At 38.9% G+C, this 22,891-nt stretch overlaps 2 protein-coding genes across 2 annotated transcripts; one reads left to right on the top strand and one right to left on the bottom strand.

The window, feature by feature from the left end:
- Positions 1 to 11,248: 11,248 nt before the first annotated feature.
- LOC138839893 (chromobox protein homolog 7-like) lies at positions 11,249 to 12,016 on the bottom strand. The gene is made up of 2 exons (XM_070039380.1): positions 11,835 to 12,016; positions 11,249 to 11,558 (listed from the first exon to the last, which is right to left on the bottom strand). The coding sequence occupies exons 1-2, from the start codon at positions 12,014 to 12,016 to the stop codon at positions 11,249 to 11,251; spliced, it is 492 nt and encodes a 163-aa protein (XP_069895481.1).
- An 8,099-nt stretch (positions 12,017 to 20,115) lies between these two features.
- Positions 20,116 to 20,936, top strand: LOC138839892 (zinc finger protein 180-like; the record flags this gene model as incomplete). Its single annotated transcript, XM_070039379.1, has 2 exons — positions 20,116 to 20,323; positions 20,413 to 20,936. Coding segments are annotated over 2 exons (732 nt in total), but the record flags the coding sequence as incomplete, so codon positions are not given.
- Between the last annotated feature and the right edge of the window lie 1,955 nt (positions 20,937 to 22,891).

The following is a 22,891-nucleotide window of genomic DNA, read 5'->3' as shown; positions in this document are numbered from 1 at the left end:
ACAGGCAGAGGTGCACTTGAGCTCAGAAGTCGATGGCCAGGCTGGAAACATAGTAAGACCACATCTCAAAAGAAAGAAGGAAAAAGTAAACACATGGTAAGTAGTTTTGTGAATTTCTCTATAAGGGAAGCTGTGTTAAAAACACTTCAGAAGGCTTATTATGGCTATTTCAATAGATTCCACATTATTTAGGTTTGTTTTGGAGGTACTAGAATGTGAACACTGGGACTTGTACTTGTCAGGTTGATGCTGAGGTCACTGCTGAGCCAGGCTGCGGCCCTGTGTTTTGCTGGTTATTTTGGGGATATGAGACACTCTTTTTGAGATAGCTGTCATGTACTGCTGGCTGTGCACTTGGGCACAATGTAACCATGTTACTCTTCTCATCTTTCCTTCACTGCTAGGATAATAGTGTACATCACTACATGTGGCACTTCCTTGAAAAGGAAACCAGCAAACTTTTCTGCCTCAGCTGGCCTGGAATTGTGATCCTCCCATTTACAGCCTTTCATTTGGCTAGGATTAAATGGTAAGACACCAGTGCCTGGCATTATATAGTTTTGTTGTTGTTTTCATTTGGAGAGGTGTGGTTTTTGGTAGGTCATGAGTCTTTAACTGATTGCCTAGGAACTGTCCCTGAGCTTTTTTGGCTAAAAGCTAGAATTATGCAATTTTGAGCAATATCTCCACTTTTGATATCCTGTTGGTTGATTGGAGATAAGAGTTTCAGGGATTTTCCTGCCCCGGCTGGTTTCTACCAAGATGCTCAGGTCTCCTGAGTAGCTAGGATTTCAGGTGTGAGCCACCAGTGCCTGGCTATTGTTTGATTAATGCAACCATGTGGCTCTTCTGTACCGTGATAAGGAAAGGTACATGGAATATGCAAACTTTAGAGCCTACTCACCAACAATTTTTACAAAGGAGTTCATTGTTTGATCACCGTTTTTACATATCAAGAAAATTAGAGTCAGGAATATATATACTTATATATACACTTATATTTACTTTTACTTATATGTGTATATATACCTATATATGTATACCTATAATTATATACTTTTATATATATATATATATACCTATATACACATATATATAGACCTATAATTATATACCTATAATTATATAGAGGAGATTGAACTGAGGATCATTTCATATACAGGCCAATGATAAAGGTTTCTGAGATTCTTATCTCCAGTTAGCCAGCAAAAGGCTGGAAGTGCTGCCATGGCTCATGTGGCAGAGTGCCACCCCTGAAAGGGAAAGCTAAGGGACAGCACCTAGGCCATCAGTGGAAACCGCAGATGTAGCACAAATCACAAACAATGGAAAAAGGAAACAGAGTTAGACAAAACCCTGTGACACTAGCTAAGAAATACTGTGAGTAAATTAGTTAAACATGATGATAAATTTTGTAGGTTATTTTAAAAACCTGATAGGTGGGCACTTTGATCTCATGGCTGTAATCCTAGCTAGTCAGGAGGCTGTGATTTGATGGCGATCATTCAAAGCCAGCCAGGCAGGAAAATTGATGAGACTCTTATCTCCAATTAATCACCAAGAAGATAATAGTAGAGCTGTGGATCATGTAGTAGACAGCTAAATTTGAGCAAAGAAAATCAAGGACAGCATCTAGGACCTGAGTTCAAGCCTCAGTACTGGCATAAAACTGTGAGAGATCTGAGTTTTATTTGTTTTACCATTCATATCCAGTACTAATGAAGTATAATGTTTTATTTTCTTCAAGAATGTTTCTAAAATTTACATTCTGACAGCAATTTCCTGGAATTAGGGGAGAGACTGTTATTTGCTCAAAACTGTCCTTTGTTACCCTGGTGTTGGTAATCCTAGTTACTTCAGAGGCTGAGATATGGGGACTGTGGTTCAAAGCCAGCCTAGGCTTAAAGTCCCTGAGACTGTTATCTCCAATTAACAACATAAAAAGACAGAAGTGGAACTGTGGCTCAAAGTGGTAGAGTGCTAGCCTTGAGTGCAAAAGCTCAGGGACAGCACCCATACCTTGAGTTCAAGACAAATAACTGACAAATAATAGTTCATCTGGAAGTAGAGCTGTAGCTCAAGTGGTAGAGCGCTAGCTAACCTTGAGCTGAAGAGCTCAGGCCCAGAGTTCAAGCCCCATGACCGACCAAAAAAAAAAAAAAAAAGAGAACCAAGGAAGAATATTATTTGGAAGTGGCGCTGTGGCTCAAGTGGTAAAGAGCTCACCTTGAGCTGAAGAGCACAAGGACAGCGCCCAAGCCCAGAGTTCAAACCCCATGACCAACAACAACAAAAAAAAATAGTTCATCTGTGGAACTGCTCCCTGGGCTGTCCATACTCAGTCTGCAGGGGAAACTGTCTAACTTGGGTGTGCTGATTCCAAGTAACCAATTTAGAAGCTGTCGCTAGGTTGATTATGTGAGCAGGTACTGGGCATGCCATTCCTAGCCATATGACAGCTCATAGGGAACACAGCTTTCAGAGACTGGTTTTTTTTTTAAAGGAATTTACACTTCTATTTTGATAGAATAATACTGAAAATGGCCACTTATACAACTTGTATCTGGGATGGTTATTTATCTCCAGACTGTTCCTCTGGCACACAGTTAGGGGGCTCTTTCCCTGCTGCCAACTCAGAGCTTGTGCACATCTAATAGCTTTAGACCTCAAAGGAGGCATCTACAGACCATGCAGGTAGATGCAGGTAGTTCAAAACTCACATGATGCTCTGCCCTTGCAAAATCTTTAGTTACTCAAAGATTCAAAGAGTGAAGCAGAAGCAATCCCTTACACATCTTCCCAATTAGGGTGAGGGATCAATCAAAGGCAGATAGACAGAGAGACCTGAGTGTGGTTTTCTGAGGAATAGACCTGTGGACCAGTGACAGGACAAAATATTAGGAGGCAAAGGATACACCACAGGCTTAACCCCACCCAGCCTTGCCCTGCCTCTATGGAGTCTTTAGTAGCCCAAATTTTCCCATTGTGTACAAGCAGTGACACTTGGCCCTCTCCTTCCCAATTAGGCTAGAGACCATTCAGAGACAGTAGAGCAGAGAGTAATATAGCATTTTATATGGGGGAGGGGGATGGAGGAAATCTTTCCTAAACCAGCCTTGTGCCAATGTTGAGTTGTATTTTGAATAAGGTTTCAGAATTTTCCCTAGATCTGACATACATTGTGTGTGCATGACCTACACTGTTTTCCTTTGCATGAATAAATGAAGAGATATGAGACTTCAGTTTGAGATATGCCTTCAGTTTGATCGTCTACTATTTTTTGGAGGTTGAAGACACATCAACTTTATTCTTGGGCTGTCTCCAAATGATAAATCCCTGACTTAGTTTCCTGAGTAGCTACGCTAATGTGAGTGAACCCTATAAATAGTAGAAACAAAATTCTTACAATACAGGCCCTACTGAACAATACTGGCACAGTTCCTTGACAGACAAAATAGGACATCAAGTCTTATGGCACCTTTTCTGGATGCAGCCAACAGGGAAGCCTTAGGGGGCTGGACTTTTCCTCTCCCCTTAGCAATCACTTGCTGCAATTGTGTGGGGAATTCCAGTTATACAAACAACCTGGAAAGTTATTCCACATAGCGCTTAAAAGACTGCTGTTCTTATTAAGTAATGACTAAAAAATTTGCCTAAAAAAAAACCTGTTCTTGAATGCTGAGGAAATATAGACTGGAAGCAAATATTTTTGGGGGGTCTTGTCATGGGGCCTGAACTCTGGGCCTGGGCGCTGTCCCTCAGCCCTTCAGCTCAAGGCTAGTGCTCTACCACTTGAGTCACAGTGCCACTTCTTTTTTCTTTTTGCTTATGTGGTGCTGGGGAATCGAACCCAGGGCCTCAGGCATGCAAGGCAAGCGCTCTACCACTGAGCCACCTTCCCAGCCCCAAGCCTTATTATATTTGATGCCAGAAATATCTAAAGCAACCCAAATACTACTTTCAAAGCTAACATATCAAATTGATTTTATTAGTATGTTGTTATTGTTTCACAACATTAATGCAAAATACAAGACTCAGATTGTACATGTACATATTGAAATGAATATATAATATACATATGCACACTTTCATAATATATGTGTGTATATACATGTATATATATATGCATATATATGTATATATAGAAACAATTACTGTTTCAGTTTCTGGGCCAATACAGCCTTTGCTTGTAAAAAACAGCGACAATTTCAGGGCACTTATCATTAGCTTCTTTGGCCAGAACCAACCCAGTTTTGTGTGAATTTTTCCACTTCATGTAGAACACCATTTCTCCGTTATGTTCTATGACACCAAGTATTCATTCAGGCTCAAGACCTCTAGGACAGCCAATTGGGTTGTCACGAGAATCTCTTTTAATATTTGATGTGCTATCCTCATATTGACTGGAAGATGAACTCACTCCTTGAGAACTTTTTAAATTTTTTATTGAGATTAAGTGATTACATAAATTCACATATTTCACAGTATTGTGGAATAGATACTTAGTTAAAGTCACAAATATATTTTAACCTTCACAAGGCAAATTGTCATTATCATGGTCTATAAAGTTTCTGAATTCTATGAGCTTTGGCAATACGGTTATTTCTTCCACATCAGGTGATATGTACATTTCATATATATATATATATATATATATATATATATATATATATATATGAATACATATACATATATATTGTAAAAAATGTACAGAGGGGTTACAGTTACATGAGTAGGATAATGGGTACATTTCGTAGCGAGCATACATATACAATATATGTGGTCAAGAACATGAAGCCATTTAGCAATGATATGACAAAATGAGTGAAAGTCCTTTGTTTTACTAGTACTATTTATTTTGTCACATCTCCTTGAATTTTGGCTTTAGCATCCCCATATTAGGGAAAACATGTGCTGTTCGTCTCTTTGCTCTTGGCTTACCTTGCTCAAAATGTTTTGCTCTAACTCCATCTATTTCCCTACAAATGCGATTATTTTGTCCTTTCTAATGGCTGCATAATATTCCATTGTATATAGGTACCACATTTTTTGGATCCACTCATCTGTAGTGGGGCATCTGGGTTGTTTCCATGTCTTGGCTATTGGGAACAGTGCAGCAATGAACATGGAAGTGCATGTGTCCTTGTATCCTGGTTCCTGTTGCTCAGGGTAGATGCCAAGGAGTAGTATGGCTGGGTCATATGGGAGGTCTATATTTAGCTTTCTGAGGTACCTCCAGACTGCTTTCCAAAGTGGTTTTATTACTGTACATTCCCACCAGCAATTCAGTAGGGTTCCTCTTTCTCCACATCCCTTCCAGCAATTGTCGTGGGCTGAATTTAGGATGTGGGCCATTCTGACTGGGGTAAGGTGGTATCTTAGTGTTGTTTTTATTTGCATTTCCTTTACAGCCAGGGATGATGAACATTTCCTCATGTGTTTCTTTGTCATTTTTATCTCTTCTTCTGAGAAGTCTCTCTTTAGCTCCCTTGCCCATGTAATGATTGGTCTGTTAGATTTGGGAGGGGTTAGCTTCTTGAGTTCCCTGTATATAATGGGCATTAGGCCATTGTCTGATATATTGCTAGTAAATAATTTTTCCCAATTAGTTGGCTGTCTTTCTAGTTTGGTTGCTATTTTTTTTAGCTGTGCAGAAACTTTTTATTTTAAGGTAGTCCCATTAATAGAGTCTCTCTCCAATTTATTGTGACCCTAGGACTCTATTCAGGAAGTTCCTGCCTGTGCCGATAAGTTCAAGTGTCTTTCCTAATCTGTCCTGAGTAAAAGGTTTGATGTTAAGGTGTTTAATCCATTTTGAGTTGATGTTAGTGCATGGTGACACGTTAGGGTCCACTTTTTGTTTTCTGCATGTGGCCATCCCATTTTCCCAGCACGAATAGTTGAAGAGGCTATGCTTCTTCCACTGTATGTCTTTGGCTCCTTTGTTAAATATTAACTGACTGTACATATGCAGTTTTATTTCTGGGTCTTCTAATTTGTTCCATTGGTCTTCGGGTCTCTTTTTGTGCCAGTACTAAGCTGTCTTTGCTATTATGGCTCTACAGTAGAGCTTAAAATCCAGTATCGTGATCCCTCCCACATTCTTTCTTTTGTATAGAATTGCTTTGGCTATTCTAGGTCTTTTGTTGTTCCTTATGAATTTTTGGACTGTTTTCTCTATTTCAGTAAAGTATGTCATTGGGATTTTAAAGGGAATTGCATTGAATTTATGTATCAATTTTGGCAGTATGGCCATTTTCACTATATTAATTCTGCCTATCCAAGAATATGGGAAGTCTTTCCATTTCCTGGTGTCCTCTATGATTTCTTTTTTAGGCTTTTATAGTTTTCATGAAATAGATCCTTTACATCTGGTTAAGTTAATTCCTAGATATTTTATTTTTTGAGGTTATTGTGAATGTGGATGTTTCCTTGACTTTCCTTTTTGCTTGTACATTGTTGGTGTACAGAAAGGCAACTGATTTTTGTGGGTTAATCTTGAATCCTGCTACTTTGCTGAAGTGGTTTATAAGCTCTAACAGTTTGGAGACGGAGCTTTTGGGATTGGTAAGATAAAATCAAGTCATCTACAAAAAGGGTAGTTTAACTTCTTCCTCCCCTATGTGGATCCATTTAATGTCTTTTTCTTGCAATATTTCTCTGGCTAAGGATTCCAGAACTATATGGAAGAGGAGTGGAGAGAGTGAGCATCCTTGCTTTGTTCCTGTTTTTAGGCGAATCAGTTGTAGTTGTTCCCCATTAAGTATAATATTGGCTATTGGTCTGTCGTATAAGGCTTTTATTGTTTTAAGAAATGTTCCTTCTATTCTTATTTTTTCCAGAGGTTTTAACATGAATGAGTGTTGTATTTTATCAAAAGGCTTTTCCGTGTCAATGGAGGTTATCATGTGGTTCTTGACCTTGGATCTATTGATGTGATGGATCACATTTATTGATTTACGTATGCTAAACCATCCCTGCATCTCTGGGATGAAGCCTACTTGATCATAATGTATGATTTTTTATGTTTCTGGATTCTGTTGGCTATTTTTTTTTTTTTTTTTTTGCCGGTCGTGGGGCCTGAATTCTGGACCTGGGCACTGTCCCTGAGCTCTTCAGTTCAAGGCTAGTGCTCAAACACTTGAGCCACAGCGCCACTTCTGGCTTTTTCTGCTTATGTGGTGCTGAAGAATTTAGCCCAGGGCCTCATGCTTGCAAGGCAAGCACTCTACCACTGAGCCACCTTCCCAGCCCTGTTGGCTAAAATTTTATTGAGGAGCTTTGCATCTGTGTTCAAGAAGATTGGTCTGTAGTTCTCCTTTTTTTGTTTGGTCTTTGCCTGGTTTGGGGTGAGTGTGATATTGGCTTCATAGAATGGGTTTGGGATTTCTCGGTCTGCTTCTTTTTCACTGAAGAACCTGAGAAGTTATGGGTGTTAGTTCCTCTTTAAAGGTCTTACAGAATTCCTTAGTGAATCCATCCAGTTCTTGGCTTTTCATTTTGGAAGACTTCTGATTACTTCCTTTACCTCATTGAAAGATATTGGCTTATTTAATTGATATATTTCTTCTTGGTCCAGTTTGAGCAATTTGTATTATTCTAGAAATTCATCCGTTTCTGCTAGGTTTCCCTTCCTTAGTGAGTAGAATCTGGAAATAGTTCTTTATAATTGTTTGGATGTCTTGGATAGTTGTTGTAATTTTTCCTGTGTCATCCCTGATTTGGGTCTCCTCTTCTTTTTTCAGTTAATCTTACAAGAGGTCCAGCAATTTTATTTTATTTTTTCAAAAAAACCCAGCTTTTTATTTTATTAATGTTATTTATAGTTTTCTTAGTCTCTACTCATTAATTTCAGCTCTTATTTTGGTTATCTCATTCCATCTAGCAACTTTAAGTTCAGCTTTTTCTTGTTTCTCTAGCAGTTTTGGTTGCATCATAAGATTGGTTACTTAGGCTGTCTCTGTTTTCTTGATGTGTGCACTGAGAACAATGAATTTGCTCCTCAGGACTGCTTTTGCCATATCCCACAGGTTTCTTTGTGATGTGTATTCATTTTCATTTAATTGTAGGGATTTTTTAATTTCTTTTTAAATTTCTTCTGTGACCCAGGTGTTGCTCAGAAGTGGTTTTCTTAGCCAGCCGCCAGTGGCTCACACCTCTAATCCTAGCTACTCAGGAGGCTGAGATCTGAGGATCGTGGTTCAAAGTCAGCCAAAGCAGGAAATTCTGTGAGACTCTTATCTCCAATAAACCACTAGAAAACAGGAAGGGGAGCTGTGGCTCAAGTGGTAGAGCACTGGCTTTGAGCTGAAGAGGGCAGGGAGAGCACCCGAGCCCAGACTTCAAGCCCCACGACAAAAAGAAGGAGTGATTTTCTTGATGTGTGCACTGAGAGCAATAAATTTGCCCCTCAGGACTGCTTTTGCCATATCCCACAGGTTTTTTTGTTGTGATGTATGGTCATTTTCATTGAATTGTAGGAATTTTTTAATTTCTTCTTTAATTTCTTCTGTGACCCAGGTGCTGTTCAGAAGTGTGCTGATTAATTTTCCTGTGTTTGAGTACTTTCTACTGTATGCTTTGTTATTGAGAACTAAGTTGATTACACTATGGTCAGATAGAATACAGGAGATTATGTCAAACCTCTTGTTTTTGCTAAAATTCCTTCTATGAACTAAGATATGATCTATTTTGAAAAATGTTCCCTGAGCTGCTGAGAAGAATGCGTATTGGATTGTTGTTGGGTGGAAAACTCGGTATACGTCAGTTACATCTGTTTGAGATATGTCGTCACTTAATTCGGAGACATATTTGCCAGTTCTTTGGTTGGTAGACCTATCCTTTGTTGAGAGTGAAGTGTTAAATTCTCCTAGTATTATTTTATTTGGATCTATCTCTTCCTGTAAGTCTGAGAGTATTTGCTTAACATAATTGGGTGCACTGATGTTTAGAGAGTATAGATTGACAATGGTGATATCATCTTCTTGGATTGTTCCCTGTATTAATATGTAGTGACCTTCTTTGTCTTTTTATAATAATTTTAATGTAAACTTTATTTTTATCAGATGTCAGGATGGCAACTCCTGCTTTCTTGCTGGGTGTATTTGCATGGTAGATCTTCCTCCATCCTTTCACTCGGAGTTTGCTTTTATCTCTGGCTGTGAGGTGGGTCTCTTGAAAGAAAATTGATGGATCTTGTTTTCTGATCCATTCTGCAATTCTTTTTCTTTTGATTGGTGAATTGAGTCCATTAATGCTTATGATTATTATAGAGAGGTATCTTGTGCTTCCTGTCATTTTCCTGCTTTCCTAAGTTTTTCTTCTTTCCTTTCCTCCTGTATTTAATAAGTTCATCAACTAGTGATATCTATCTGGTATGGATCCCTGATGTTGATTGTTTTCTTCAGGTTGTAATCCTCCTCTTAATATTCTTTGTAATGCTGGCTGTTTATGAATTCATTAAGTTTTTCTTTACTATTAAAAATTTTAGTTTCTCCGTTGAATGTGAATGCTAGCTTTGCTGGATATACCGGTCTGGGCTGGAAGTTATTGGTTCTCAGGGCTTGGGTGGCACTTTCCCAGGCTTTCCTTGTATTCAGTGTCTGTGTGGAGGTATCTGAAGTGATTCTAATTTTTTTCCCATTGTAGTATAGCTCCTTCTTTGCTTTTGCAGTGTGAAAGATTGTTTCTTTATTGCTAAAATCTAGCATTTTTACTATAATGTGTCTTGCAGTGCTGGGTTCTTCCTGGGATCCTGCTTGTTAGGTACTCTTTAAGCCTCTGTTATGTAGGTAAAATTTTCTCCTTTAAGACTGGGGAAATTTTCCGTGATGATCTTATTGAATAAGTGTTGCATACCTTTATTCTAGTATTTCTCCTCTTCATCCACCCTAATTATATGAAGGTAAAATTTCTTGGCACCCTCTGCTTGTTCTTGGACTTCCCTTTGGCATATTTTGAGGGTTTTTTTTCTATATCTCTAACTTTTTTTCCTGTGACTGAATTTTGTCTTCAGTATCAGATATTCTATTTTACATTGCATTCACTCTATTAGCTGTGGTTTCCATTGTGATTTGCATGGAGGAAATTAAATTTTGCAAGGAGGAAACTGAGCCATTTATGATTTCTAGGTCATTTCTCAGAGTATTAATCTCATCTTTTAGCGAGGTGTGCACCGCAACTATTTTTGAATGTATTTCTTGTTTGAAATCCTGGATCTCTTTTGATAATTTGTTTCTTTGTTCTTTAAATTTCTGATCCATTTCTCACTTGAATTCTTGAGTCATTGCCTCTATCATCTCTTGGATGTAGGTGTTTTTCTTCCATTTCTCCTATGCTTCCACTGGCAAACTTCCCTGGGTGGTTGCTGGCTCTTGGGTCTTGGCCGTTGATAAATCTTGTAATTTTTCGCTGTGATTTTCACGTGTAGATTCAGGGATTTTCGGAGACCAATTCCAGACTCTGACTACCTTGGTCACTAAGTGGCTGTCTTTGCTTGGTTCTGGGTTGGTTCCTGGATGAATTGATGTAGCTTGCTCTTGGCCCTGGGCTGGTTGAAAGTACTTTACCTGGCATTAGTTCTGTTGGGGGAGGGACCACTTTTCAGCTGCTGGTCTGACCCATGTAGGACTCACTCTTGTTAGATTCTGGTGGGCAGACACACTCTGCCCTCTGCTGGGGTGCGCACTCAGATACTTACCAGTAAGGAACAAGCAGTTAAGACAGCTTGGGTTCCTGCCTGGTACACGGGTAGGGCTTCTTCAGCTGCCTGCTGGAGATCTCAGGCAGTTCCCACCTTCAGTCAAGGACCAGCAGCCTAGACTGGTTGTGCTGCCTCCCAGGGGCACTCTCATTCAAGCCTGGTGGGCTGTGTGTGCTCACTAGTTGCTGGTGCGCTTCTACAGTTCCCAGCTCCCATACGAAATGTAGCCCAGGTGGTAGGGGGAGGGGTCCAAGTCAAATTCTGGGGGATTACCACCAGTACTTGTTGCCGTAGGGGGGGGTGTCCCCTGTGTGGTACTCACTTATCCTGGAGCTGGTTGGGAGCTGTCCTGCAGTGCTGTGGCAGATCTCTGTTTTTCTGTGCTGTAGGTTGCTGATTGCCACCTGGTTCCACATTCATTTGTGGTGATGATTGTGGTCTGTGCTGGGTGGTGGTGCAGGCTGGGTCTGTGTTTCACAGTGTCTGCCACTGTTTATGCTGTCGGAGTCAGCGCCGCAGATGTTTTTTGTGCTGGCCTTCTACAGGTCAGACCGATGTGGTTCTGGGATCCCCCACTGCCACGAGCCGGGCTGCTTCTGCAAGACGTGGAGTTTCACCGTCTGGGGCCCTGGCCGCCGTGGGCCGGGCCACTTCACTGGGCGGGTGCAGCGCTGCACTGCATCGAGGATTGGGGGAGGAATCTTCATGCAGGTTCTGAGCTCCCAGTCCTCTGTTTGCACTCTCCAGGTCGGTGCCATCTCTTGGGAGTCTTCTGGGAGTCTTGGGACCATTGTGGCTCTGTGGTCCTGGGTGGACCCTGGGCCAGGCCGCTTGGGCAGCTTGGCACAGAGCCACACTGCCAGCAAGGAGTTGAGGAAGGGTCTTCCCACTTTACAGGCTTTTTATGAGTTCTGAAGGTTTTTCTTTCTTTTCTTTTTTTCACTTCCTGTATCTCTCTGAGTATTTGCCTTTTTGTTGTTGTTGGTCTCTTAGAGAAACAAAGTGCTGAAACCTGAGCTCTCTATTTGGTTGGAGAGAGCTGTGGTGTTTCCCTACTGTTCCATTGCCATCTTGGCCCCCCTTCCCTCCTTGAGAATCTTTAAAAGCCCTGATTAAGTCAGCACAATCTAACATTTCTTCTGGTTCCCACGTATTAACAGCATCTGAATATCCCTTCCATTTCAGGAGATATTCTACCTTGCCTGCTACTACACACTGGTCCACTGTTTTCTCCACGTCAAATACTTCAACTTTTTCACAATTTCCTGTTTCTTCCATCTTTTTGGTAGTGTCATTTCTTTGGAGGCCGTCCATTAATTGCAGAATTGAAGAGTTACCTCATATGCTCCGTGTCATGATCTTGCAGCCACTCTGGCCAGCAAGCCTCAAGCTCCAATCACATACAATGGGGGATATTTATTATTTTTTTATAGTAAGTACTGGGAAAAGAAAAAAACACCAAGCTGAATAAATTGTGAAACTTCCTAAATCACCATGCATACAGTTCTAAAACACATTCATGCCTGTGGCATGCTCCTCAGCTTCAACCTGGCTTCTAGTAATAGACAAATAAAGCATATCAGATAAGCACTGCTGGGCTGTTAAAAGCTAAATTATCATTGGAACCAAAACCACAAAACAGGTCAAGCAAACCCCAAAAATATCTTTAACAAGCCACACCATAAGCAACCTATGTAAAAAAAAATCTTAAAAAAAAAAACCTCCTTATATCATTTTGAGAGAAATATCTTACCTACAGAGGAATACTGTTTTAAATGCTAACATAGGACATTTCTCTTCTGAATCCTGAAAAGTCTGGAAGGAAATGGTACATTTTCAAATATAAAGTACTGTCAACTCTGAATTCCAGGTTCAGGAAAAATATCCTTCAGGAATTTTGAGAAATAAAGATGTTCTCAGATGACAGAAAATTTTGGAAAGCTTCTCTAAATGCATGAATAATGACTGTCTAAAGGATGATCTCCATACAAAAAGGAAACAATACCAGAAGGAAGTGTGGAACTAAAAAAGAAAATCATGAAATACGTAAATCAGGGTGAATATAATAGACATGCATTTCCTTGTGCAGTTTTAAATCATACTGAATTTTTTTTTGTTGGTCATGGGGCCTGAAGTCTGGGCCTGAGTGCTGTCCTTCAGCTTTTCAGCTCAAGGCTAGCACTCTACCACTTGAGCCATAGCTCCACTTACAGCTTTTTCTGCTTATGTGGTGCTGAGGAATTGAACCAAAGGCCTCACGCATGCAAAGCAAGCACTCTACCACTGAGCCACCTTCCCAGCCCCATATTGAATTTTTGAAGGGAAAATTGTACTACAGTCTGATATTGGGTGATATCTATATAAAAGAAATAGATGGGAAATTTATATTTCAAGAGATAGATATAGGGATGAAAGGGTATAATAATTATCTACCAAACACCAATCTCTGAGTTCATATGTTAGTCCTACAAAAACAAAAAACAATCCCCAAGTAGGAGGGTAAAAGGACATGCAATATGAAAATAACTTCTCTATACTTTGGTAGAAGTCAAAAATAATGACAAGAGTAGCCTAGGAATAATTAGCTACATATATTTTCATACTTATAATGACTATGAACAAAACTATAAGAAGTGTACTCAAAACTCTAAATAAGTCCAAATATTTGAGTACCCCACAAAAAGGCAAAAAAAAGAAAAACAAGAGTGAGAAACAGAGAAACTGACAGAAAACAAAAAGTATAAAATATTAGAATTAATATAATTTTCCCCATCTTTCCATTTCCTTACAAATGGGGCACTGTCGTTCTTTCTGATGGAAGTATAGAATTGCATTGTGTATATATACCACATTTTCTTGAGCCCTTGGAGGACTGAGGGACATCTAGGGTAATTCAATATCTTAGCTATTGTAAACAATGCTGCAATGAACATGGTTGTGCTAAGCAAAATAAGCCAAACCCAAAGAAACATAGGTTGCTTGGTTTCCCTCATTTATAATAATTACAATGTGACTATGAATCTACAAGTAAGCTCAATGGATAGTAAAAGATAAAAAATAACACTTGGACATGATAAATTAAACAGGACTCTAAACATTCACATAGTGAGACCAAAGGAGATTATTCTTAGGAGAGGATAACAATGGCTCAATAGCTATGCGCATATGATCATATAAAATTATGTTAATTTAAATGAACTCCAAGAATTGGAAACAAAAATGTTTTATTGTACTGTTTGTGGTTAATTTTTTCTGTTTTTTCCCCTTTAATCACTGTTGTTCATTTCAGTACACATTGTCTTTTATGTAAGTTTATCTGATTTGGGGAGGGGATGGAGAAGCACAGAAATGGTGGGACAAATGATGAAACTTATACATCTGTGATACTAGACACTATGTTGCAAATGAACTATACAACTGGGGGAAGGCGTTCAGGAGGAAAAATCTGGGAGAAAATGAGGGAGGGATTGACACTGTCCAAACAATTATATATACATTATCTGACTTAATTCTAACCCCTCTGAACATCACCTTTACAATACAAATTTTAAAAACTAAGCAGAATAAAATAGTATGCTCAAACACAAAAGAAAAAAATATTACTAAACTTTCCAGGTGCCAGTGGTTCATGCCTCTAACCTTTGCTAATCTGCTGGGTGACATATTGTGGCTCTCAGTTTGAGTTCAGCCCTGGAAGAAAAGTCTTCTAGATTCCATTCTCAAAATAGCTAGTGAAAAATAGGGCAGGTAGAGGGGCTCAGGGGCTAAATAAAGTGCCACCCAAGCAGACGTGAAGGTCAGGATTCAAACCCCAGTACTGCCAACAAAAAGCTATACATAAGCCCAATAATTATGCTCAGGTTAAATGGTCAAAATAAATGCATGTAAAGATATTCACAAAATATTTCTTTTTAATCCCCTGCAAGACTGTTTTCTATTTGAGCCATCCTTTCAGTTCATAAAGTCTTTTAAAATAGTAATATATGTTGTCTCCAAGAAACTTGTTCAGGAATAATAGCACAGTGAGGTAAAGAATTGAAAGAAAGAGAACAATATATTATGAAAACCTGAATTTTCAAAAACAGGAGTAGCTATATATTAATATCAGACTTCCAAGAAGCCTCTCCCCGTCAAGTCACCCAGGATATGTGATTACTCCAGAAAAAAGTTCTACACAAGTGAAATGTTGTCTACCTGAATAACTTGCTAGAAAGTCAACTCCTGAGGCATTATTGGTGACTGGTCATGGGGACATCCCAGCTAGCACTTGAAAAATCAACAGACTCCTACTAAGAAGCCACGGCATAGACACACTGCATGTTCAATGGCTTGAGCACAGATGAACAATCTGATAAATCTGACTAGGGTCAGATTTGATGGGAATATTCTTGAAATTGAAGTTCCACATGGATCTAGAGATTTGCTTTCCATGAAGCCTTTCCAAGTCAAGCTGTCAGCCTGCTGAGCTAAATATTTTCTGTACAGTTTGGAAAACAGGGGACTTCTTATCCCAGGATGAACCACATTTATGCAACAAACTATGCCCAGTGAGCCACTCTGACTAGTACTGCAAATGGTGAGACTCTCCTAAAATCAAGTTCCTAAATACCCACAGAGGCTTCGCTCTCTTATTCTTAGTTTGCAAAAATTCAGTTTTTTTTCCATAGGCATGCCTAATTCTGAAAAATTTTTTTATTGTGAAAATACCGTACAGAGGGGTAACAATTACATGGGCAAGATAATGAGTACATTTCTTATCAAGCATTGTTACCTCCTCCTTTGTTTAATTTTTGTTTGTTTGTTTTTGTCAGTCGTGGGGCTTGAACTCTGGGCTTGGGCGCTGTCCCTGTGCTCTTCAGCTCAAGGCGAGCGCTCTACCCCTTGAGCCAAAGTGCCACTTCATTGTACATTTCTTATCAAGCATTGTTGCCTCCTCCTTTGCTTCCCCTTCCCATCCCTTCCCATCTCTCCTCCCCCAAAGTTATAAAGTTCGTTTTTTGACATAAGGACTTGTACATCTCATTGTTGCAATGTGCGATTGTTTCTAACATATTTATAAGATGATTTCTTTGTTGCTTTGTATGTCCCTCCGCCATGGTATAACCCCTGTTTTCACTGTATTTGATGTTGGTATAATTTGTGGAGGGGAAGGGAAAAAAATAAATGAGTACATTTCTTATCAAGCATTGTTGCTTCCTCCTTTGTTTCCCTTTCCCATCCCTTCCCATCTTCCCTCCCACCCCTGCTTCCCCCTTCCCTACCCCACCCCCAACCAAAGTTGTAAAGTTCGTTTTTCGACATAACGACTTGTACGTCTCATTGTTGCAATGGGTCCACCTGTATCCCTATTTAAACAATTTGTTTTTTTTCCCTTCCCCTCCACAAAGTATACCAACATCAAATACAGTGAAAACAGGGGTTATATCGTGGGGGAGGGACATACAAAGCAACAAAGAAATCATCTTATAAATGTGTTAGAAACAATAGCCAAAAAAAACCCATTTGAGTCATTATATTGGGGTTCATTTCGCCTAACATCCACTTATCTGAGCATTTCTGCTTGTCTCATACATACACTAGTTATGCAAATAAGGGAAACCATGGGACCTATGTTTCTTTGGGCCTGGCTTACTTCACTTAATAGAATTTTTTTTCAAGTCTTTCCATTTCCTAACAAAGGGGCAATGTCATTCTTTCTGATGAAGGCATAGAATTCCATTGTCTATATATATCACATTTTCTTGATCCATTCATCTACTGAAGGGTATCTGGGTGGGTTCCATATCTTAGCTATGGTAAATAATGCTGCAATAAGCATAGTTGTGCTGGTAGCTTTGGTATGGTCTTGTTTGTGCTCATTGGGTAAATGCCCAAAAGTGGGATTGCTGGGTCATAGGGAAGTCTTTTGAGGAACCTCCATACTACTTTCCAAAGTGGTTGAACAAGTTTACACTCCCACCAACAATGCAGTAAGGTTCCCTACTGTCCACATCCCCTCCAGCATCTGTTGATATTAGAGTTCCCACTCTGTTTTGTGGCTGCAGAATTATCCTAACTCCAATACCAGACAAAGACAAAATTACACACATTTATTTATCTTCCATCAAATTTCTCACAAAAAACTACAATAAAGTATTAGTAGAATGTGTTAGGATCTAAAAGTCAATTTTACCATATCTACACAAGTTGTTTTGCGATCTGTGCAAAGTTGATTAAAAAAATCAATGTTCAGTCAATGCAATCTATCACAGGTTAAATAAATCACATGTGATAAAACTCAGCATTCACTTATGATTTTAAAAAATCTCAGTAAACTATGCATAGAGGATTCCTTTCTCAAGTTAAGAGACTTTACTAACAACATTACACTTAAGAGTTGAGAACTTAAGTGAGAGAATAAGCAGAGTGCCCTGTATTTTTTAAGTAGGTGAAGACCTATCTTCCCACTAATAAATTATATATATACATACATATATATATATATATATATATATATATATATATATATATATATATATCCCAGGATGCAAGTAGACAGGGTGTTCACACGGGTACCAAGGTCTGATGATTGACAGTGACATTTTGGGACCCTGGTGATTGCTTGTATCTGTAGCCCTGTCCTTTGTTGCCTACTGAGCTTGAGCCTTTCAGTCCAAACTTGTTGAGTTGATAAACAGAAGGAAGATCAAACATGGTTCCCACATTTGCCCTAAGCCATGACAGTCCTCTACTTACCAGCTCCCCAGATGTATCTGAAGCAGTAATTCCTTCTTGCTCCACTAGAAATGGCTAGTGATGGACGGTCCTGCCAGGCAGGAGACTCTCCTAATATGGGTAAGCTTCAGCTGTTTCCAAACTCAAAGCCCCTCTCCCACCCTCATCTACACCTGATACTTACTCATACATACTGCACACCTCTGGGCTTTTTCATTTGGGCCTTCAGAGCTGGGGTGGAGCAAGAATTTGAAAATAAATTGCTTTTTTAGGAAATGATAATACATATTAGCTCTAAGTGTTTGCAATATATATCCATTTAAGTAAGTTATGTACATGAGTTTCCCAGAGAAAGTATTTGGCAAAAATTCAAGTTTCCATCTACCTAAATCCAGAGGTCATCATGAATTTTCTGATGTTTATCCAACTCAGCTGAGTAACTTTAAGGTTTTCCTTTTATTTTCTCTTTTTTTATTTGTGACAGTGTTACCTGACATCAGAGCCTCACGCTCTACCTTGGTTTTTCCTCAAGAGGGAATTATACCACTTGAGCCATGCCTCCAAATTCAAGTTTTCCATACCTTGAATGGCTAAAATATACATTTATGTATTTATATTTATAGAGAAATGTTGAATTCATATATGCATAAATATTTGTACACATTAGTATATATTTTATATACATATGTTTATAAAGTATGTGAACACAAAAATATTTATCACATATGTTTGATCAGATGTAATTTACAATGTGTATATAAAACTGAGTTTTCTAAGGGATGGTAGGGGAAAAACAAAGGAGGAGGTAACAATGTTTAATAGGAAATGTACTCATTACCTTACTCATGTAACTGTAACCCCTCTGTATACTATTTTTTACAATAAAAAAAAACATTTTAAAAAGCTGAATTTTCTGAGGCCAGCCTGTCCTGGGAATTTATGTTTAACATTTTTCCTTGTCATATTTTAGAATTGGCAATGGCTGGTCCATTTCCAAGAGCTCTTGATGTCTCATTTTCCATTATCAGATTTCTTAAGCATCACATTAAATTTTAACCAATAGTGATCCCATATAATTTGCACTCTATTAAAGAAAAAGCAACTAAGTTATTCTAGGAAGACAAAATCCAGTATACCTTCCATTTAAAAATACTGTGTTTCTAACACATTTATAAGATGATTTCTTTGTTGCTTTGTATGTCCCTCCCCCACGGTATAACCCCTGCTTTCACTGTATTTGATGTTGGTATAATTTGTGGAGGGGAAGGGAAAAAACAAATCATTTAAATAGGGATACAGGTGCACCCATTGCAACAATGAGACGTACACGTCGTTATGTCAAAAACGAACTTTACAACTTTGGTGGGGGAGGGAAAAAGGGTGGGGGGCAGGGGGTGAGGATGGGATGGGAAGAGGAAACAAAGGAGGAGGCTACAATGCTTGATAAGAAATGTACTCATTATCTTGCCCATGTAATTGTAACCCCTCTTTACAGTATTTTCACAATAAAAAAAAAGTACTGTGTTTCATCCTGGGTGCTGGTAGCTCAATCCTGTAATCTTTTTTTAAATTTACTGAATTAACTTCATTACTCATCTTTATCTAATTCTCAAATATTTCTCATTATTTTTAAATGTGTTACAAAATTCCATTAAATCACTCAATTTGTATTATAGATTCTATGAAAATACTTATTTTCCTATTTTAAAACATTTCAGTTTTACTTACATAATTTTTGCAAACACCTTTGAAGGAAGTAGACTGCTTCCCAATGAGAGGACTCATGATACTAAATACAACAACCTCAGAACTAGAGATGTGGCACAAAGGGTAGAGTGCTAAGCTCAAGCATAAAAGCCAAAGGGAAGTAAAGGGCCATGAGTTCAAATGAAACTAACAGCAAAATAAAAGGAAAAAGGTAAATATTGTATTAGAATTTCATGAGACAGAAATTAGACATTATCATCTTCTTGTAGATCTCCCAATAGAGAATGTTAGACATGGAACTCAAGAAATTTTAGAAGATAGACTTTCAGGGAAGAATGACTGATAGTACTGAGAACTTTCTTGAAAAAGTTTCTACATGGTTTTCTTTTTTTGGGAGGCGGGGGATTTCCAGTCGTGGGGCCTGAACTCTGAGCCTGGGCACTGTCCCTCAGCTCTTCATCTCAAGGGTAGCACTCTACCACTTGAGCCACAGCGCCACTTCCGGCTTTTTTCTTTTTGCTTATGTGGTGCTGAGGAATCAAACCCAGGGCCTCAGGCATGCAAGGCAAGCACTCTATCACTGAGCCACCTTCCCAGCCCTCTACATGTTTTTCATTCCTATGATTTCTCTCATGTGTGTGTGTTCAATGATGAACCCTGAGCTGTGCCTTCTGGTTGAAGGACTCCACAATTGCTACCTTGATAAGGTTTGTATCCTGTGTAGGTTCTCTGTTGCAAACTGACTTTTCTTCCAGATGAAAGACTTTCCTACTTGTTACATTCCAGAGGTTTCTCATTTTGGTGAGTTTTCTTATATGCTAGGCTGTGGCCTCCTGTTGACGGTTCTTTCCACATTTGTTGCATTCATAAGGCTTCTCTCCTTAGGGATAAGGACAGAGGAGTTCATGTGGTGTCAGAACATGCTGCTCTATGGTGAACCTGCTGAGATGTGTGCTGCTTATAGTCCTGGTGTATCTCCTGTAGTCAAATAATATAACCAATGTGGACATTCTTTCACCTGGAAAGCACACCTTACTGTCCGTCAGACAACACACACAGGAGAGAAACCTCATGAATGTAAGGTGTGTGGAAAGTCTTTCGGCTGGAGGGAAAACCTTACTTTTCATCAGACAACTCACACAGGAAAGAAACTTTATGAATGTAACATGTGTGGAAAATCTTTTCACTTGAAGACACACAATATTTGTTCATGAGAGAACAGACACAGTAGAGAAACCTTATGAATGTAATGTGTGTATGTGGAATGTGTTTCACCCAGAAGTCACAACTTACGGTCCATCAGACAACACACAGAGGAGAGAAACCTTATGAATGTAATGTGTGTAGAAAGTCTTTCACCTGGAAGGGACACCTTACTGTCCATCAGATAACACATACAGGAGAGAGACCTTATGAATGTAGCAGGTGTGGAAAGTCTTTCATCCAGAAGGCAGACCTTAAATCACATCAGAGAAGACACACAGGAGAGAAACCTTATGAATGTATGGAGTGTGGAAAGTCTTTCCGGTGGAAGGCAGGACTTAACATCCATCAGAGAATACACACAGGAGACAAACGTTATGAATGTAGCAGGTGTGGAAAGTCTTTCATCCAGAAGACACACCTTAAAACACATCAGAGAAAGCACAGAGGAGAGAAACCTTATGAATTTAGCAGCTGTGGAAAGTCTTTCACCAGGAAGGAATACCTTACTGACCATCAGAGAACACACACAAGAGAGAAACCTTTTGAATGGAACCTGTGTGGAAAGTCGTTCACCCAGAAGGGAACATCAGAGAACACGCAGGAGTGAAACCTTATGAATGTAACAGCTGTAGAAAGAGTTTCACACAAAAGTCAACCTTCATTTTTCATCAGAGAGCACAACACAGGAGAGAAGCCTTATGAATGCATCAATCCTGTAATCTTATCTGTTCATGTGGCTGAGATGTGTGGATTGCAGTTTGAAGCCAATCCCAGTCAGGAAATGTTATGGGACTCTTATCTCCAATTAATGTCCCCAAAAAGCCCAAAGTGGAGCTGTGACTCAACTGGCAGAGAACAAGCCTTTAGAAAAAGAACTCAGGGACAGGGTTCAGGTCTTGAGTTCAATTCTGAGACTCTGACAAAATACTACACGATTCTTTTACATAGCAATGGAAAGTAGTATCAACACATTCTCTGTTTGCTTGGCTCTCAAAGTATGAGTTTGCTGTGACTGTGATAGTTACATATATGCACTTTTACATTTGATATTTGAAATACAGAGAGATCATTTTTTTTAAATTATACTTAATTGTCTTCCATTGTTTTCAAATCCCTGCAGCTAACAGAATTCTGGAAAAAATGTAATGATTTGCATTTTGATTGGGGCAAAGGAAGGGTGCTTTACTCTTACCACTCTTACTCAACAGAGCCAAAGTACAATAAGACAATAGCCAACACAATAAGACAAGCAAAAAAATATAAAAGTATAGGATTGGAAATGAAAAACTAAAACTATCCTTATTCACAAACAACATGATTTTCTATGTAGAAAATTCCATAGAATCTTAACAGACTCCTATAACTAATTGAATTCAGCAGGCCACAAAACATAAAATCAGCATACAATTGGTGAAAGAATACAATATGTATGGAATTACCACAATAAAATCCCTCTGTACAACCAATTTACGCTAATAAAAAGAAAAATCAAAAGAAAATGAGAAAAAAGATCAACACACAAACATGAATTACAGTTCTATGTACTAGTAACTAACAATAAATATAGAAGCCAAGTAAGCTAACAATTAATATAGAAGCTAAAATTAAAGGGCTGGGAAGATAGCTCAGTGGTAGAGCACTTGCCTTGCATGCATGAGGCCCTGGGTCCGATTCTTCAGCACCACATTAGCAGAAAAAGTTGGAAGTGGCACTGTGGCTCAAGTAGTAGAGCACTAGCCTTGAGCTGAAGGGCTGAGGGATAGCACCCAGGGCCAGAGTTCAGGCCCTATGACCGACAAAAAAAAGAACTGTACAAAATATATACAGAATGTGTATGCTGAAAATTGCAAGGTGCTGATGATGAAGTCTAGGAAGGCCTAAAACAATAGAATTTAAATGTCTTGCATTCGTGGATTAGGAAACCATACAGACAAGATAGTAATTCTTCCTGAATTGATCTATAGGTTTGAAATTATTACCCCTCTGAATTCTAATAAGATTTTGCAGATTAAAGATCTATAGACAAAAATATGAACCTCTACCTTAGGTTGAAGTTTGTTACAAAAATTAAAACAACTCTAATTACAAGATGCTGGAGGGGATGTGGACAGAAGGGAACCATACTGCATTGTTGGTGGAAATGTAAACTTGTTCAACCACTTTGGAAAGTAGTATGGAGGTTCCTCAAAAGACTCCACATAGAGCTCCCCTATGACCCAGCAATCCCACTTTTGGCCATTTACCCAATGAGCACAAACAAGACCATACTAAAGCTGCCAGCACAGCTATGTTTATCACAGTATTATTTACCATAGCTAAGATATGAAACCAACCCAGATGCCCCTCAGTAGATGAATGGATCAAGAAAATGTGGCAAATATACATAATGGAATTCTATGCCTCCATCAGAAAGAATGACATTGCTCATTTGTTAGGAAATGGAAAGACTTGGAAAAAATTCTATTAAGTGAAGTAAGCCAGGCCCAAAGAAACATAGGTCCCATGGTTTCCCTTATTTGCAATAACTAGTGTATGTCTGAGACAAGCAGAAACGGTCATATA

The sequence above is a fragment of the Dipodomys merriami genome, unplaced genomic scaffold (genome assembly GCF_024711535.1).
Source record: "Dipodomys merriami isolate MVZ:Mamm:240054 unplaced genomic scaffold, mDipMer1.0.p SCAF_3, whole genome shotgun sequence".
NCBI lineage: Eukaryota > Metazoa > Chordata > Mammalia > Rodentia > Heteromyidae > Dipodomys > Dipodomys merriami.
Note: the sequence above shows the minus strand (reverse complement) of the source record. Positions and strands in the feature narration are given on the sequence as shown.